The 18,833-nt window shown below is 47.3% G+C and overlaps 1 protein-coding gene across 2 annotated transcripts; it reads left to right on the top strand.

Annotated features, from left to right (window-relative positions):
- The first annotated feature begins 2,654 nt into the window (after positions 1 to 2,654).
- LRRN4 (leucine rich repeat neuronal 4) lies at positions 2,655 to 12,417 on the top strand. 2 transcript variants are annotated; one of them, XM_019287989.3, is made up of 5 exons: positions 2,655 to 3,152; positions 4,679 to 5,388; positions 6,573 to 6,777; positions 7,873 to 8,010; positions 9,068 to 12,417. In XM_019287989.3, the coding sequence occupies exons 2-5, from the start codon at positions 4,710 to 4,712 to the stop codon at positions 10,467 to 10,469; spliced, it is 2,424 nt and encodes an 807-aa protein (XP_019143534.3). In that variant the 5' UTR covers positions 2,655 to 3,152; positions 4,679 to 4,709; the 3' UTR covers positions 10,470 to 12,417. The 2 variants fall into 2 exon arrangements, with proteins under 2 accessions (XP_019143534.3, XP_010401320.3); XM_010403018.4 differs by having other exon boundaries at positions 2,656 to 3,152; positions 4,695 to 5,388.
- The last annotated feature ends 6,416 nt before the right edge of the window (positions 12,418 to 18,833 follow it).

Raw genomic sequence — 18,833 nt, 5'->3', positions numbered from 1 at the left:
CGGTACCACACCCTCCCTTATTTGTGCAATAACCTGATCACGCTTGGCACGTCACACCTATTTCTACACAGAGTTAAAGACCACGGGCTCAGTGGGCTGTAGAAACCACATCATTAATTGCACAGTGCCAGATGTGGGAGAGGTTTCCCAGAGTGAGCGAAAGCAGGACAAGGGCGTCTGCCCTGAAGTTTTGCAATACAGAGATGAAATCCTGGACAGGAATGTTACTTAGATGAAAACAAGCCTTCAGGAAACCTCAGCTCAGCTACAACCCTATTCTGTACATGGTGCTTAATTAAACCCAAGCTAGGTCAGGGTAAAGCACTACCAAAGATGGCTCCTGCTGCTCTTACATCAAATCCTGGAGGGGATTTCACCACTGCCTTCAGCCTGCAGTAGGAGACACACACCCCGTAGTTTTCTAAAACCGCCGGCTAAAAAATCCTGTTCTTCCATTCTCCCCCTTTTCTCTATAGGAAAATGTCTTGCTTGTGCTTGCTCTGTGGACAGACCTGCGAAATAGTTCTTTTGTTGGCTTTAAAAGCCATTCTCCAGATTTTTTTCAGGATATTTTCATTCTTAACCATCACTTGGATCACAGCCAGTAAGAAACATTCACCTCTTAAACTTTACAGCCTGGTACCATCCTCACCTTCTCCTGTTCGCCCCAGCTCTGCTTATCTTGGTGTCACTAAGGAATGCAGGGCTCAGCCCCAGCATTCCTGCGGGCAGAGGGGCTTTGTGCAGCCCTGAATCACCCCCGGGGAGGGGGCGTCTGGTTCAGCTCTCTTTGCATCCCCCGTGTGAAAAAAGGCTGACAGGAACGCCTGCCTTTGCTAACCGCTCCCTCAGGTTGTCACTGAAACTCTCAGAAAAGCGGAAAAAAGAATAAAAGGCGACATGAGAACAAACCAAAGTGGCTCACAAAAGGGAAATCTCTGCCTGCTGTTAGCAGGTATTTCAAAGAAACTTGTGAACGAGGGCTGCTGCCTGCCCTGGGAAACCTTCACGAGTACCTGGACAGCTGCCTGAGATGTAGCACCACAGCAGAAATCTTTCAGCTGATGAGAGTTTGCAGCTAAGCAAAGAGCTGGGAAGATATAATACCTGCCACAAAAACTGGGCATCCAAAAAAGCAGAAACAAAGATGGAAAATAAAAATAACAAAAGCTCGTTTTCCAACGGTGCTCTGCCTCTTGCAACAGGTTCTCTGTATCACTCAGAAATCAAGCGCCTCTGGGCAAATAAAACCTCCATCTCCCTTCCACCTTCACAAAAAGAGCAGCCGCTTTCCCAGTCTGACAGTCTGCTTGTCTCAGTCTCCAAAATGAAGTCAGTAAGGTTGAACTCATTAACATTAAGGCAGCTTTTGGCTCACCGGTTTTCCTGGAGTATTTTTGTTAGATATTAAAATCAGGAAGATACCAAAATAAGCAGTGAAAATTCACTGTCTGTAAATACTGAGCTAAGGGCAGCAAACACAGCACAAACAGTTCATAGCCCAGGGCAAAGCCAGGCCGCCTCCCTGCTCTTCGGCTTCCCAAAGAGGAGGTCTGCAGCCAGCAGCTCTGCGAAGCCAGAGGGAAGGCAGGGTTTCGGACTTTCCACCTCTTATACCAAATTCCTCAGATTTTTGTAACCTGCTCCACTTTGCCCTTTGAACCGCAGCGAGTGCAGAGCTCTGAAGGTACCTGCGGGTGCGCACGTGCCGGGCCCGGCTGCCCCGCTCTGCCCGCCCCACCAGGGTTAATGGTGGGATTAGCCCCTCATTTAGGAAACCATTTGTCTTGCCCTAGAGCCATTCCACAAGGGAACAACATGTGCACCTCGCCCAGCCTCCAAGGGAACCGCAATGGCTACAGCGAGTCCTACTGGAAGCCCCTATCTCTGTTCTGGCCAACATTCATCTCTGTGGATGTTCTGGTGTTTTTCAAGGCTCTCTCCCCACGCACATAATGACCCACACGGTCAAAAGATAAAGTCTGCGTGATGTGTACTTGCAGACTCAAGGTTTTTGGGCAAGCAAGACCTTTATCTGCACTTTAGCACCGAAGTTTACAGGTCGCTGCTGCCTTCATGTCAGGGGTCTGTTTTGTTGTCCCGATAAAGGAAAAGCACTGACTACTGTTCTCCTTGGAAATTTTAATAATTAGTTGTCTTACAGTAGCAACAGAACAACCACCCTTTCGCTTTTACTTTGGAACAATCTCCATCAACTCACCCCTTTCTGGGATCGTTTCCTTGACTTTATTCTCTGTTCTCAACCTAATTATTATTTGAATTGTGGGAATGCTGAAAAACCCAGCTCAGGGCAGATCCCTCAGTGGGAGATGGTTTATGTTGTCAGTTTTACTTATCCAGCAAAGGATGAGAGACGTAGCAGGACGGGAATTCTCCCAAGCCATGTGGTACACAGATGCAGAACAGAGGACACGACCCACGCACAGCAGGACCGGGAGAGGAGACCTCCCAAGGCTGTCACACAGGGACTGAGATGCTCCACGCCCTCTCCATCGGCAGAGAGAATTCCTCTCTGCGGGAGGAGCAGGTGAGGGTTTCATTTTTGACATATCCTAAGGGCCTCCTTAGGAAAGTAATTTGTCCTGCCTGAACTATTCCAGGATTTACTCCTAAGAGCAAGACTCTTAGGAATTTAAACACTTGAAGCCCCTCACTGGCGCCTAAAGAGAGACCAAAGCTCATGTCAGCCGGCACAGCCTCAGCTTTACATCGTCCTGACCTGCCAACAAAGGAACACAACAATTCCTTTCCCTCCCGCCGTCAGTGGAAGACGTGAGAGTTGGGACTATTGACACTGATCTTTTCCCTCTGCCCCCTCTGCTTAGACAAAGACAGACAGGAGCAGCCCTGCCTGAGTGTTGGGAAATAAGAGCCCTCCCACCCATCTCCTGCTAGGGCCAAGGGAGCAGGGAAAGCTGCCTGGAGCCGCCCCCTCTCAAAGCTGGATGCGGGGGAGCGAGCCTGGAACAAACGTCGCCTGAGCCTGTGGGCAGAGCCGGGAGCAGGGAAAGCTGGGAACAGAGAAGAGGCATTTCACGCTGTCGGCTGAGTCACCCCAAGTGTATAAAATCAAGGCCAGGCAGTCGGAGCCACTCCGAGCGGAGGCACGAGGCACCGGGACTTTTGGACAGGTACGTGCACGCGGATGCGGTTTAGAGGCAAGGATTAAGATTAAATCTGACACTGGAATACAACAGTCCAATTCCTCCCATCTTCTCCCTGCCAGTGTGCAGCAGAGCAGGGGATCCAGCGGCTCCGGTGACCGGGAAGCCCTGAGGCCGCTTGCCTCTTGCACGGTTCCATCTGACAAAAAAGGGCACAGACAACCAAAATACATTATTTTGGTGGTCCGGTATATACTGTTTTCCTGGTCCCTACTTCAAACCTGGGATGGCAGCGAAGGATAACAGTCTGGGCGAGACCTGGCATCATTCAGGGAACAGCAAGTAGAAATTACACTTTGGAATAAGTCTGAGATATTTCATAATACGTGGGGCTTTGGCCACCACCCTACACTGTAACATATTTTTGGACGAGGAATGATCATTTTGACGCCGAGAAGCACAAAAAGACACCTCAATAAGAAAAGCACTAGTTTGAGGCTGAGGCTAATTCCTTCCTCTGACACAGATTACCTGTGGAAACCTCGTGCAAGTTATTTAGGACTTTTTTTTTGACAAAGACCAGAGCAGGGGTGGGAGGAGGAGGGAGCACAGAGGGAGGTGTAACACTAAATAACATGTTTCTTGGCACTCAGGCCTCTGGGGCCCTGATGCAGGAGCATACTCAGTTTCTGACCACTTTCACTGAAATGTGGTTTGGGAGCTGCATTTTCAGTGGATCCTTTCCCAGCAGCTGGGCCGTGCAGCCTGTCTGTGGCTCTCCTACAGCAGGGCCCAGCCCCCCGCTCCCCCCCCCCCCCCCCCCCCCCCCCCCCCCCTGCCACTGCCTGCCAGACAGGCTGTGGGGCACTGCCAGCTGCTCAGGAGCCCCAAAGCGCCTCTGGGGTCCCCACTGTGACTGTCCTCAGAATGGGGCAGAACTGCCCTAGCAGAGCCCACACAAGTCCAGGAGTTTTGCTGTTCCAACTTCTGTCTTCTAAGGGAAGGAAAATCCTCCCAACACAGGAAAGGCACTTTTACCTGCCCACTTCATCACAACTCAGCCCAGTTTGGGCTCCCGTGCTTTAAAGTTTGGCAACTCTCCTCTGTCCTTGGACCTATTCATTTGCTTTGCACAGACAACCTCACAGAAAACAATCCCTTTCCACAGGCGCACTTGACCCTGTTGTTTGGGCATCACCCCACTGGAAAACTCTTCTCACTGGGCTGGCCAAACTGGACACTAATGCAGCAGGACAACCTGCTGGCACTGAGAGTCCTGGTGTGGGATACAACTTGGTTCGTGCTTCCTGCATGAAAAACTGTAGGCACGCTTAGACTAAGACTGCATGATACTTCTGTCCCCAAGGATTAATGTTTACTTAGGCTTAATTACAGAAGAGCTATTAATTATTCCTTATCACTGTCTGGATATAATAGGAAAGGGCTTATAAAATGTTTTACTTTTAAATAGTTTGTAGATGCCTGGAGGGATTTTAATTTAGCTTGAAATGTTGATGTTTTGTTTTCCCCTCCCTGCAACAAAAATGAAACAGATCTTGCAAATTGCAGGCACCTCGGAGAAGGATGTTGTCACCCTTGCTCATCCTCCCTCTGCTGGTGGGGACCACGGCATATGGCCCAGTGAGCAGAGCAGCATCCAGGGATGTCACCACCTTTTTCCAGCTGGCTCAGGAAGACCCTTGGGAGAATGTTAATCTCACCAGCATGACCTGTGAGCATCGGAAGAACAGGACCTGGATCACCCTGCAGCTGACCAACAGCAGCCTGACAGCTTTCCCCATCTGCCTTCCGGAGGCCCTGGAGACCTTGGATCTCAGCAACAACCTCTTGGAAGAGGTGAATGGCACAGAGATAGCAAACCTCCCACAGCTGCGTGTCCTCTCACTGAGGCACAACCACCTCTGGTCAGTGAGGTGGGGCTCTGAAGTCCTCAGCAGTCTCCTCATGCTGGACTTGAGCTTTAATAAACTGTCATCTGTGCCACCCTGCCACGGCTCTGCCCTGCCTAACCTGAAGTGGCTGTCCTTGGCTGGAAATCCACTGATTGAAATCCAGCCACTGGCTTTTTCCTGCTACCCTCAGCTGCAGGTCTTGAACCTCTCTGCAACGCTGCTCGGGCAGGATAACAGCAGAGGAATTAAAGAGTCTGCTTTTGCCATCAGCACAGATCCCAACGAGGCCATGAACAGGCCTGGAAACTCCATCAATGTGCTTGATCTGAGCGGGACCTTTCTTGAGAAAAGTGAGTTTCTGGGTCTCCCAGTGTAAACACGGGGCTTGGTCAGGCCAGGGGAGCAGAAGCCTTGCTGGGATGATGGCTCCCATCCTGGCTGAGCCTGGAGTGCAGGGGGAACACCTCACACTGAAAGCTGCAAACAGCTGGTCCAAGCATGCAAGGCACTCTCACGCAAACCAGCCTCCCAAAGGAAGGGCAGAGACCAAACACCATGAGACAGGACGATTTGTCCCAGTGTAGTCACCCACCTCAATTCTAATCCCACTGTCTGCTACTGACAGTCATCCCCCTGTCAGCCCTGGGATTAGTTTTGGGACACACAGGAGGAAATTAGTTTCTCTTTCCAGACAGGCTGTTGAAACCTTTCTTTGTCCCCACAGCTACACTCAGCTTTTAGCGCAGCACTGAGTAGCACAGAGAGAGGCTTTTTGTGCCATCCACAGCCGGCCAAATACTTCCGCAGAGGGGGGAGACAATCCCTGCCCTGAGCAATCCACAGGATGTTCCTTTCCTTTTGCCTGCCTCCCCTGCCTCAGTTTATAGCTGAGGTGCTGAGGCACACAGATGTGAGATGCCTTGCCCAGCTGCTCTCAGCCTGGGGCAGAGCCAGGGCCTTCGGGGCTCCTCAAGCTAGAGGCTTCACTCCAACTCACATTTAATAGATGCACCACCAAATTTCCTCTGTGAATTTGCCTAATCCTCTTGTGATAGTGAGTTACCCTAATGAGTCATGGGATGGAAAGGCCCTTTTGTACAAGACCTATTCTTTCAGTTTCATGCCTCTTGGCTATTTTTCCTGTGCTAGGAGAAATAAGTGATTTGCCTTTCTTGCAACAGTCGGGACCGTGTAGACCACTTTTCTGAGCAGAGAAATCCTTGTTCATTTAATCTCACCCAACAAGAAAGCTATTCCATATCTCTTATCAGCTTTATTGTCCTTTTTCCCCAACTTTTCCTCTGCCCTATGACAGCCTGACCTGCAGGGAATGTTACAAAAATGCAGCTGCATTTTTCTAATACATGAGTGTTTATACACTGGTGTATTCATTTTTGTTCTATTCTTTTCCCAAAGACAGTAGCTGCAGAAGGTGACAGATACTTTATGTCTATGAATTCAAATCCTTTTTCTAGGCAGAAATCCACAGGAATCCTCTGTTTAGGCATTAAGTGTAAATACTTTTCTCTTTCAGTTCAACCAGAGTGGGCCAGAGACTTGCCCAACCTCAGATCACTTCACTTGACAAAGATGCCACGTTTAAGAAGCCTCAATAGCAACTTCTTCAAGTCTCTGCCTGGTCTCCGAGAGCTGCACTGTCAGGACTCCCATTCCCTGGGTTTCGTACAGACGGAGATGTTTGACAGTGCTCCTCATCTGAGCCATCTCTCACTTGAGAAGTGAGTTGTTTTCTTTTTTGTCCTTCCTTACATAATGCTGTCTTTGCCTCACAGCCCTGTGGTGCCTGGGAGCTGACTTGAACAGTTTGTTATCAGATTTGGCAAGGAGGTGCGGACTTGCTGTCTCTGCCATGTAAAACCTGTGATCTGGCCTGATAGAGCTGATACAGCCCAAAGAGGCAGCATGGGACTCATAGCACAATTAATTGTTTGCTTGAGGTTGTATCCATTGTGCTTCCACTCCTCTGCCTTATCTCCCTGTCCAATGGATGAATTCATCCAGCGCTGTTCAGATCAGCACAGACCCACTGAATCCCATTTGTGATATAGAACAGGCTTCCGACACCTACAATGGCAATATCCCATCAGAGGAGAAGCAGGTCACTGAGGATTCCCTGCTCTGCAAAGCATGAATGCTGACAATTTCCTAAAATCTGTATCTGGGAAGGAGACTAAAATCCTGTCCCTCCCACTTTTACTTTGAGAGTTTAATATAGTTCCTTGTTCAGCATTAGTAAAAGCAATGGTTTCCTCCTCCTTCTAGGGGTAGCACCTCTTGGTATGAAATACTGAGAGGGGCAAAAGTCTGAAAGTGATTTATCCAAATAAGAGCAGGTGAAGTGCACACAGAGCAGTCAGTATAAAGGAAAAGATCTGGAGAGCACTTTAAAACATTTTTATAATACCGACCCAGATTATAAGCATATCAGAAAACAAACACTAGAGCACTGGCTGTGCCTAGAAACCAGTTTCAGGAAAAGAAACCCACTTAAAGAAAAACCCTATGGATTCCATCCCCATTTGATTGCCCTACTGAATTTACACAGCACTTTCCAATGTGTGCAGGAATACCAGTTCAAAGTGCTAAAAATCATGCCCAAAGTAAAAGGAGTAGCAGTAAAGGTCCTAGACAAAAGAGAGCATCTTCTGAGCACGCAAAGCGCAGGATGGTGGGTTTCATAACTGGCTACTGCCAAGGGAACTGGGAATAGTGCTTTGTGCCTTACACACACTAAAGATAAGAGGTACTAAGCACACTCCAGTTGTTGGAGGGTAGCTCAGTGTTTTCTAATTACTGCATTTGTCATCCTGTAGCTGTAACCTGAGTTCCTTTAATCCTTGGAACATCAATTCATCGGATGGCATCACCATCAGCTTGTACGGGAATCCTCTGCTGTGCAACTGCCAGCTCTCCTGGCTGCTGTCCAAGCCCGAGAAAGTTGTTCTGCAAAAGTAAGTGAGCTCAAGGAGATAAAGTAATGCTCTTCAGACACAGCTTCAATGTGAAAATTGTTTGGGGATCAGACATTCACCGCCGTCTAAGTTATTCAAATTTCTCGTGTGTTCTTCCCTTCCACAAGAGGTAGAAATGCAAAATAATGTCCCTTTCAGGGACAAAGCATAAAGTGTTATTAGCTGCGGATTTAAGGTGAGAATATTTTCCTTCTGGTTTGGACCATATTTCACTATTAGCTGAAGATAGAAAATGAGCTGTCTTGATGTGCCAGCTCTGGGGGCAGAAACTGAAAAACTTTGTAAGACATTTAACAAATCATTTCCTCGTAACCCTGCTATTCCCAAACCTTACATCACCACCAGCAGCCAACAAAACCCCTTGCAAATAGCACCATTTCTCACCTATTGTTTTCATGCTCTCCCACAGTTTTACAGACTAATTACAGTAAGCTGTAGCTAAAAGAAATATTTGCATATAAATGGTCTCTCCTCCTTTTGAAAGGCCACCAAGAAGATTTGTCATCAAATCTCTCGGAGAGCAGGGAAGTAGATTGTTGAAATTAGATAGTTTGTCATCGGGATGGGTTTAGCAATTGCATTCTTTACCTACCAAAACTTCAGTGTCTGAGTAAGTAAAGAATTCGATTTTAGTCATTTGAAAGTCCCGACTCAGCCCACCTCCAGCTGCCTAAGCCAGCTGGATTAAGAATCCTGGGAATCCTGTTACTGTGGCATTAAAGTCTGACTCTTTAAAACAAGTTGCCTTGAATCCCGATGCCCTTTGCTAAGGTTCACAGCCATTGTACCAAAGGGTGCTTCCCCTCGGGCAAAAGATATTCCTGCACCTTATAAAACCAAAACCAGCTAAATTCCACAGTCAGTGCTGTGGAAAGCTGCCTGGACTATTGCTAAAACAACCTAGCTTTGGTCTAGGTTTCACATCCTCACCAATATAAAGACGGTTTTGACAGCAGGTTGCCAGTTCCAATCCAAGCAGTCTACAGAAACTTGTAATGTTCTTGTGAATCTTGACTATTCTGGTTTCCCTCTGCAGGGCTTGGGAGACTTTTTGCACATCCCAGGAAGATTCGGGCAGACCTTCAACATCTTTTTCACTGCTGGAGCTCTATGATAGATGCCAGTCTGAGAGCAATGTTACACTGCCTGATTCAAACACGGCCTCTCCTGATCACGATGCTTTCAACTTCACCAGTGGTGATGCCACTGCTGTAGTAACAACAGACTCAGCGCTGCTGACCAAAGATTTGACTCACACCAGCTCCGTAATCCAGGGGGATGTATGGAGCACGGCAGCATCCAACCCAACGCTAACCAAAGACACTTACACCAGCTCCCTAATCCACAGAAATGTAATGAGCACGGCAGCATCCAACCCAACGGAGCCAATGCTAACAAAGGCCAACAGTTCCTCCCATGAGGAGGAGGCAGTTTCTGAATCCACAAGCAATCCCCCCTCCTTGGCATCCGTAACCTCCTTCCCAGTTTTTCTCAAAGAGCTCTTTGCTCAGTCCTCAGATCACAGCTCCACAAGTCAAACTGGAACAGAACAGCTACAGAGAGGGCTCAGAACAACTGACACCACCTTTCCCCAGGAAAGGCCATTCAACCAGACCACCAGTGATTATTCCACTGGAGCAACAGCAGTCTCCCGCACCACCAACCATCACATTCACTCCTTTGCCACCCATGCCATGGAAGGTGCCCCCCGAACGAGTCCCCCACAGCTGAACTCCACAAGGAGCAGCGCCCGGTCAGAGCCCGCACCCACCACACCATCACCACATTACGTTGATGACTACGATTATGAAGAACAACCAAAGGAGACCCCAGTGCAGCTGGCACACATTGCCTGTGACTACAATCCTTGCAGGCACCTGCAGAAGCCGTGCAGTGAACTCCAGAGCGTATCCCAGTGCTCATGTCCTGGCACATCGAGCGAAGATGAGGTTCCAGACCCACCCAGGCTCAGAGAGGTGATTGAAATCACAGACAGCTCTGCACAGATACGCTGGTGTGCCCCGTATTCAGTTGTGCACACCTATGAGCTGATACTTCATGCCCAAGACAACGAGGACAGGCAGTTTGTCATGGACAACATTTACCCCACAGCCAGGCAGTACACTCTGTATAACCTGCTGCCATTCACCACTTACCACATCTGCGTGACTGCTTCCAACAAAGCAGGGTCGAGCCAGACAACAGGCCAGGAAATTCCAGGTAATTCGTGCACCCAATTTAAAACAAAACCCAGCTACAAGTATGTTTTTGCTGCTCTGTCTGCAGCAAGTGGACTCTTTCTCATTACCACAATTATTTTGTCTGTATGTCTGTGTAAGGCATGTAAAAAACCTCAGAGTGAGCAGTATGGTACACACTTAGTCTCCTACAAGAACCCAGCATTTGATCATCCCTTAAAACTACAAGCCACTAATTAGCTCTGGGTTATTGCTCTACACATTCAAAGCTCACTGTCTCCATCACCTTGGTGTGTTTTTGTGAGACTCTGAAAATGTCCTTCAGCAAAACTATGAACCATCAGATTTCATAACCCTGATGTTTCTAAGGGAGAGAAAACAACCAAAAAAAAAAAAAAAACTCATAATGAAGGTAGTCAACAAGAAAAAAAGTTTTTGGACTCCTGTTCCTGTGCTAAGCAGCAGCAAACCTGGACATTAACCTTGAAAAGTTGTTTTTATAATCACCTACAAATAGAATAGCATAAATTTCACACAGTGAGAGGCTGCCTGGCCAGCTGTCTGCCTCCATTATCTCTCATGAACACAGTCAGATGAGAGCTGTAGTCCAAGGTGCATTAAGCTGAGCAAGACACACTCTGTTTTATTCACAGAGCAAAGCTGGGGGTTCAAGTTTTTTAAAGGTATTATCCATAAAGAGAGTACAGCTGAAAGGAGTGAGTGGGCTCAGTGCACAAGGTGCTGTGTAGCTCCAGCTCCTTTAAGTAACTGCAGTGGATGCAGATGATCAACCTAGCTTCAGTTCAGGAAAAAGAAACATGAAATTTAATTGTAGTCACAGATTGTGCAGGATCTGTAGGGCAGGGGTAATTGCTTTGTTCTGAATTTTTATGATGTTGTTCACAACTGAGCCTCCCAAGTGCTTCCCCAACACCAGCTCACAGGCAGTTGGGAGTGCGCAGTACAGCAGCGACCCACAGAAGTGGGGAGGGGAGCATATTAACATTTGCTTCCCAATGGATTTTAAGCAGAGAGGATGATCCGTCCCAATTATCCATCCCATCTACAGATTTAGCAGCTGATGATTTACCTCATACAGCGGCAGAAAGCCAAGTAGTGAAACAGTTTAATGCGTGTGCTGCTGAGACTTGAAAAACCCAAATCCCCTGCACTAGCAGCAGGCAGTTCTGCAGACATCTTTCAAATGAACTCTTGGGTGCCAACTTCTGCACAATAATAGCAAGAGGTGCTGACAATCCCAGCTTTGAGCTTGCCATTAGAATTTGAAGAGATGTTTGTGTAAGGGCAGGCTGTTGTCTCGATCTGGTATTTCCCCATAGGTTTTAGTTCCAGGAGCTGCCTGTTCCTGCTGCTGTACTGACACAGTGCATAAAGCCCCCTGAACTCTGAGGGGAAGGTGCTGTACTGTGTAAAAGACTCTCTGTTCCATTCTTTTGGGGTTTTTAATGCTTTCAGTATTAACAAAAATAAAAGCTACACAGCTATGTTCTGGTTTTTCGTTAAAGACATGGCTCTTGGTGTTGTCTTTACCATCTACAATGTTTAGCCTGAGAAATGAATTCCTTTTGTTGTTTTGGAATGAACTTTCAACGTGTAGTAAAGAAATGTTTTTATCATGGTAAATTTGTGTTCTCTGATGTCCCAAGAGCTTTCATTTTGTACGTGGCAGAAGGAGGCAGATACAGATTCCTGCCATGTCTGTCCTGAGCTCCATGACTCAAACTCACAGTAGAAGTGAAATGCAAATGGAGAAGATAGGATGGTGTCACTTTTCACTTTGAAAATCTCTTTTATTTTTTATTTTCATATTCTGGTAGTTCAGACTTTTCTTCGTTTGGACCTAGGTTTTTATACTTATTTCTGGCCTGGTTTTTCCTGCATTTTCTGGAGGGTTTAGTGAATGGGTACAGATGGCTGTCATTTGAAGCAAGCAAATGAGCCAAAGACTCGTTATCCCAAATTGGGGCAGAGATCATATATCTCCTTGTGTTTGTACAACATAGCTCTAGGAGACCTTGACTGGGGTGTTTGGTTTTAACAGAAACAAAGCAAAATAAGAGATTGTGAATAGCAATTTATATTGTCTTATATGTTATATTGAAGATTAGCTCTAGAGAAGGACAAAAAAAAGATACTGCAACTGAAAATAAAGATTGTTCCAACTTAACTATTAGTCCAAAGCAAGAGGATATCATTTAAAATGAGATATTGAGAGGACACATCTCACTACCCTTTACCACACTGCAGCTCATAATCGCTGAACTAGAAGGTTCATCACAACTGGTTTCTCCAACCAGTTCTCACTCCAGCCTCTCCTGAATTTCACAGCCTCCAATTCTTAAAAGTGCCCTTTCTGGGAGCCACACAAATATACAAGTCCCACAACCCCCACTTGTTCCAGCTTAACGTAACCCTCAACAGCCCATTTTGATCTGAGCTGATGAACCATGCTGAAGCACAGATGCCCCCGCCAGGGACAGTGCCTCTCTCTTGCCTGGTAACACTCAGTCCTTCCACAAGTGGAATGCAAGAGATTGAGCAGCAGGATTAAAAACATGGGATTTGTATTTATCAACACCTATGAGAAGTATCAGTGCTTCAAATGCAGATTTTTTTTTTTTCCTACTACAACTTTATATTTTCACTGGAATTCATTTTAGTAATGACCAACTCAACTAAACTCTGTTTGCACTGGAGGGAGCTCTCAGAGCACTGCTCAGGACTGGGGCAGTGAGGGGAGCAAAGCAACCCGAGGGCTGAACAGAAACCTTCCCAAGAAAGCCATTTTAGGAAGCTGCCCAGCTTTGCTCCACCTGCTCACTCCTTCCCCTCTTCCTGCTTGCACCCAACAGCAAATCCTGTTAGTACCTCCAACTTCAAAGACATCAACCTTTGGCAGTGTGACTGGAATACCCAAACATCTCTGAAACAATTTTTAAGAGCTATTAAAAGCCAACATATAGAAAATATATAACTAATACTCCACTTACTGTTTCACAGTTCCACTCGTCCTGTTTCTCTGAGAGGAAGGTCACTTGGGGGAGGTGCAGAAAGCATTGAAATACAGTTTTTGAACAGCTTGTGTCTCTGGCTTTTCTTTCTCAGAAGATCCTTCTCCCCCAGATCCTTCTCCATTCACTTGTCAGTGTTTTTCCTCTTTCCAAAGAACGAAGTCCAAGCAAAGAGAGTCCACAGTAGGCAATGGTGCCTGTGGGTGCGTCCCCTGGTTGTCATAGCAGAAGTGCGCAATGCTCCATCTCTAACAGCACTTGAAAATCAGTCACTGAGTCTCAGCAGAAACACTCTGGGAAATGGAGCTGATCCCCTCCATACAGGGGAAAAAAAAGGCTCTGTAAGGGCCAGAATTCTTGCTGGCTGTGAGGAAACAGAGAGGGGCACCTTGCTTTTGGTGCAACAAATGCCATTTAGAGGAGCAGTCCCTGAGAGCCTTGTAAGCAGGTGGGTGGGAAAGCCTTGTAAGCAGGACAGGGTGCTTCAGCCTGATCCCTCTCAGCGCCAGAAGGGATCCCACTTTTCAGAGCTGTCCCAGGCTAGAGGTGTGACGGGCATTAAATGAGCCATCTGGGAGATGGTGCAGCCCAAGGCAGGGAGCTCACACCACATCCCACACTCCATCAACCTCTTCATGGAAGGAAGCACAAGTTCAACCCCGAAGCTCCCTCCGCAAGCCCTGCCCTGGAACAGCCGTTCTCCTTCACAGGGATCTGTGGAACAACACGTTTACGTGGAGTTAGAAATGAGGATGCCTCTGAGGGCTCAGGATATTGCTTGCCAAGAAGCCTCTGATTTGCTCTTTACCTGTGAAACACAGAGAGATATTATCACAGGTGAGAACATGTTCCATGTTTGCAGAAACAGGTATTCATAAAAGAACATGTTTAAACTCCGGGTGCTTTTTATTTTTATCAGCTCTCCAAAGGATGCAGAGTTTGTTCTGAACAGGACAATCCGTTAATCCCAACCTCTCTAAAAAGTAATCAAGCAGCAGTACAAATTAACACTATTCGGGAATACATTCAGGAAGCAAGGTTAGCGCTCTGCTGGCATCTAGAGGGAGAGGGGGGAATCATCTCCCCAGGTATTCCCACCGGGCAATACTCATTCTTTCACCAAAGAGCTTCAGCCTGCACCGTGCAGACCAAGGGTCCCTGACTTACGGTACCCGTGTGCTCCTGTGTGTCCTCACCTACTCCTGTGTGAAGGGAAAGAAGGCAGAAGTGCTGAGAATTAACAGCAGCAACAGCCCCAGTCCCACAAACTGTTACTCAGCAGCTGGTCTGTCCCTGCCTCTAATTCCTTTTGTAGCCTTCTGACCAGGAATTTCTCTGCCAACTTGCCACTGATAAGGAAAAATGTAAGTTTTTTTTGTAAGAGCAAGGAGGGAATTACTGCCTGGAAAACCAGTCTACGAGTGCAGTAAGATTTTTTTTTTTTTAACTATTGTAGATTTTAGACAGAAAGATCAGATTGCATTCATTGCACTTAGAGAAAAATAAATAGCAATGTTTACACTGGTGTCCTAGCAGAACAAAATCACTATCAATGGAGTGTTTTTCCTCCCTCCCAAACCACAGGGCAGCCCTGTTTTTTGTGCTGCTACAGAACCCTCACCCTTCAGCGCCGGGCGACATTACCTACAAGTACACACAGTAGGGTAGTACTTGTATGGCACTGCAGGTATTCCCTGACACACTCCCACAGTGTGTGTCCTCATTTTTCCTAGATCCTTTGCTGAAAAGACTGTGAGCAGCCTTTTGATCTATGAATGTCAAATTAGATTTTTAAAGGAACATAAGTGAGAAATAACTCTCAGAAAATATTAACAAGAAATGGAAGGAGTAGGATGAAAGGGACGAAAACTTCACTATACATAGTCCAGAGCAGGAGAGAAACAAAGCAGCTCAGAAGAAATCAAGTAAAAGAATCCCAAGAAAATCCATAAAAACCAGAATCCCTCATACATTGTCTTCTCCAGGAGGTGGAAGCAGCGATGCACCCATCCCAGCCAGGCAGGGCTGGCACCTCCTGCAAGGCTCAGCCTCAGGCACCACAAGCCCAAACTTCTGGCATGAAACTCCAGATAGAAGAGGGGGGGAAAAAATCACATACTCAGCACTAAGGAGAAATTTTCTTCTTTGAAAAACTAAAATCTATATGTTGTGCAAAAAACTTTGTGCTGGGAAGACTTGAGTACTGTGTTTATTAAATGTTCAGAAGCTACTCGCTCTTATCAGAGCATGGTTAAGGAATGGTACTTAACTTATCTAAGGCCACAGGGTGAAATGATGTCACCCTCTTTTTGGCAATCATTCCTTCTGCTGTCATCACTGCTGCCTTGAGGATTCCCAGTGAGTTATCTCCAAGGAAAAACAAAAATACCACCCCCCACTCCTCCTCCCCCAGACTAACCTCCATCTCAGGAACATTGGGCCAGCAACAAACATCCCCAGAGGACTGAGCTCTGTCCTCAGTGCACCTCTAACTAAAAATCTCTCTTCTTTGTGCAGCCGCCTATTCACCCAAAGCCAGAAAACACAGAGTTTCTACCACATTTAGTCAAAATAAGGTCCAAGTTCTATTTGAAGGACAGAGTACTAAGCATGCAAACCTCATTTTTTTCAAGAAACCAAGCTAAAAACCCCCATTACAACCCCAGGATCTTCCATGGGGGTGTTTATTGTAAGATTTGTTTTTGTCTCCCTGCTCCTTGTAGAGGCTGGAAAAGATCAGAACAGCCAGAAATTATGATAAAAGGGTAAGGAAAACAATATAAAGTGCAGGCAGCTCTGAGTCTAAACTCAGCTCTTAAGGCATATCCAGAAGGCTTCAGGGAGTGATGACTTTAAACGCGACCTAGTGACACATTTGGTCCTTTGGGTGCCCTGGCTGAAAGCTCAGCCTTCACCCTGGCGTGACAAGTCCTAAGCCACAGTGCCTGCTCCGGGTCAGTCCCCATCCAATGCCACCTTCACACCCACAAGGACCTCAGATGAAATCCAACCATAGCCAGGGAGTTCATACTGGACACAAATGAGGCAGATGAGGGTGACAGGGGATAACAAAACCCCTTAAATTAGCCAGACAACTAATCATAAATCCAGTGCATACCTGAGGGCTGGTGAAACCCTTCCTCTGCCTGAAGTCCAGTCCCAGGGAAGGAACCCTGCCAGACCAAAATTGTTAGTAAGGAACCCACTGACCACAGGAGCTCTAAACTTAGCTCAGCAGCTTGCTACACACCAACTCAAAACCCAGGCTCCACCCAGCAATGGAATAAACTCTGACCCCAGATGATTCATAGCACTGGAGGAGTTGCTCTTACCAAGCACAGAGCCATGTGTAACCAGCTCTAACCTTTCTTTCCTTCAAAATTCTGGAAAATCCTGGCTCCTAACCCTAGGGCAACAGTGAGCAGCACGTAGTAGCTGCTGGTAACAGCACACAATCTGTCTGTGTTTTCCTGTCAGGTCCTTTGTGGCATCCTGTGGCAAAACCAAAGCCCAGCTCAGCACCAGAGAAATGCCACCACCCAAATTTACACAATATCCTTGGATGGAGCTATGCCACTGATTATACACACCTAGGAGAAACCAGGATCCTCCTGGGATACCACAACAAACTGGGAATGATCCCTAAGCTGAGGTAACAAGGTGACCAACCACAACCTAAGCATCCCTCATCAGCTCCTTTAAAAGCTTGGCTCTCCATTGATTCCAGCTATAACATTGCATTATCCTGGATATAACACCCATATCCAGGATTTGGTACTGCTGCCGTCTTTGCTTGCTGTAACTTAAGAGCAGGGTCAGAGTTCACAGTGATTTTGGTCACTTAGGGTGTGTTTCTGATGATTCTGGAGGTGATACAAATCCAGATATATCCACACTATTACTAGGTAGGCCTTTTCCCTGTGTATGACCTAGATGTGTGTTTCTCTACCTTTATACAACTGTTTTCCTCTCTGCCTGCTAAAAATTGAATATAAAAAGGCAAAGACCATCCACTTCCAAATCCTGGTCTCAGTTATGTTTCAAAGGTGCATAAATCCAGGAAAAAAAAAAAAAAAGGCAACTGCTAAAAATGGTTGAAAGATGATAGAATTGTTTTCCCTATTTCTTTATTCTGACAACGGTCCAAATGCTGGGTTTTGATGCCTCACCATACAAAGCTGTTGCTGGCACTAGAAAACTGCTCACCACGGGGATGTGCTTCACTGGCACTGAGCTCCTGATACAGGTGCAGGTGCTTGAAAATGGGAAACGACCTCAAGAGCTCCCATCCTCCACCTGTTTCTTACATCTTGCTGGTGCAGGGACAGGTCTATTGGATAATTCTCTCTACACAGGAGCACTTTAAACCCTGACTTTTCACACACAGCCAAAGATATGCGATAAAAATGATAGGGTTTAGGTATTATGTGGGTATTTTCCTTTCAGTCGGAGCTCTTTTTTGAGCTGCTGTGTCTTACCATGAACACAATACAAAATGAATTCACTTTGTGGATTTGAGTATGTGCTTTGCATCTAAACTACATAACATTTGTATTGTTCAGGGTGAAGAAAGTAATTTAAATAGCTATTCAGAAATATATTTTAAAAACCCAAACAGAAGCTTCTTATAGCAATACAGCATTTGAGTTAAGATCATCCTAATAGGTATAAGCATTTTTCAACTCTAACCTTATTTTCAGTGATGATAAAGCCTACCTCTCTACAATGGTGGTACAAGCTGAGTCTCTCAGGCATATGAGAAGTTCGGGCTGTTACAAAAAAAATATACCTTGTATCTCTTCTTTTCCTGTAATTCAATCCTGTCTAACTTCAGCTGTGACAAACCTGCTGCTTAAACCCCCCTTTGTGGCAACGGGTTCTGCAAAAAACAGCTGTTCAAAACCTACCCAGGACAGATGGGATGGCACAGCAGGTCCTGGACTTAGCAGGAAAAGAGCTGCAAGATGCCACACAGAGACTTATAAAAAGGAAAGGCTGTGGCTGCCTGGCGCTGGGTCAAACCATCCTTCCCTCAGCCCTCGGCTCCTGAGGGATGAGGGCGGGATCCCGCGGGCTGTGAGCCCCATCCCGCACCATGCCTCCCTCAGTTCCCGGCTCCCTGAGGGATGAGGGCGGGATCCCGCGGGCTGTGAGCCCCCATCCCACACCATGCCTCCCTCAGTTCCCGGCTCCCTGAGGGATGAGGGCGGGATCCCGCGGGCTGTGAGCCCCATCCCGCACCATGCCTCCCTCAGTTCCCGGCTCCCTGAGGGATGAGGGCGGGATCCCGCGGGCTGTGAGCCCCATCCCGCACCATGCCTCCCTCCCTCAGTTCCCGGCTCCCTGAGGGATGAGGGCGGGAACCCTCGGCCGCGCCCTGGCGCCCCCCAGCGGCCAGGAGCGCAGCGCGAGACAAGCCCGGCCCCGCCAGGCGGGAAAACCTCCCCGAGGCCCCCGAGCTAGCGCGCGGCTCCTTTATAGGCGTCCGCGCAGTTCGCCGGCAGGCAGGTGGAAGGGGGCGTTTCGCCCGCCGGTTGAGCAGCGCGCAGGCGCGCGTTGGGCAGCCCCGCGT

This window comes from Corvus cornix, chromosome 3 (genome assembly GCF_000738735.6).
Source record: "Corvus cornix cornix isolate S_Up_H32 chromosome 3, ASM73873v5, whole genome shotgun sequence".
In the NCBI taxonomy this organism is placed as follows: Eukaryota; Metazoa; Chordata; class Aves; order Passeriformes; family Corvidae; genus Corvus; species Corvus cornix.
The sequence above is the reverse complement of the archived record's forward strand: the minus strand, read 5'-3'. Positions and strand labels throughout refer to the sequence as shown.

What these genes read in the sequence shown, in the direction of transcription:
- LRRN4 (XM_019287989.3), top strand. Translation starts at nt 4,710, where the DNA reads ATGTTGTCACCCTTGCTCATCCTCCCTCTGCTGGTGGGGACCACGGCA. An exon ending in CGGGACCTTTCTTGAGAAAA is followed by an intron (nt 5,389 to 6,572) that starts GTGAGTTTCTGG and finishes TTTCTCTTTCAG; the next exon opens with TTCAACCAGAGTGGGCCAGA. An exon ending in AGCCATCTCTCACTTGAGAA is followed by an intron (nt 6,778 to 7,872) that starts GTGAGTTGTTTT and finishes GTCATCCTGTAG; the next exon opens with CTGTAACCTGAGTTCCTTTA.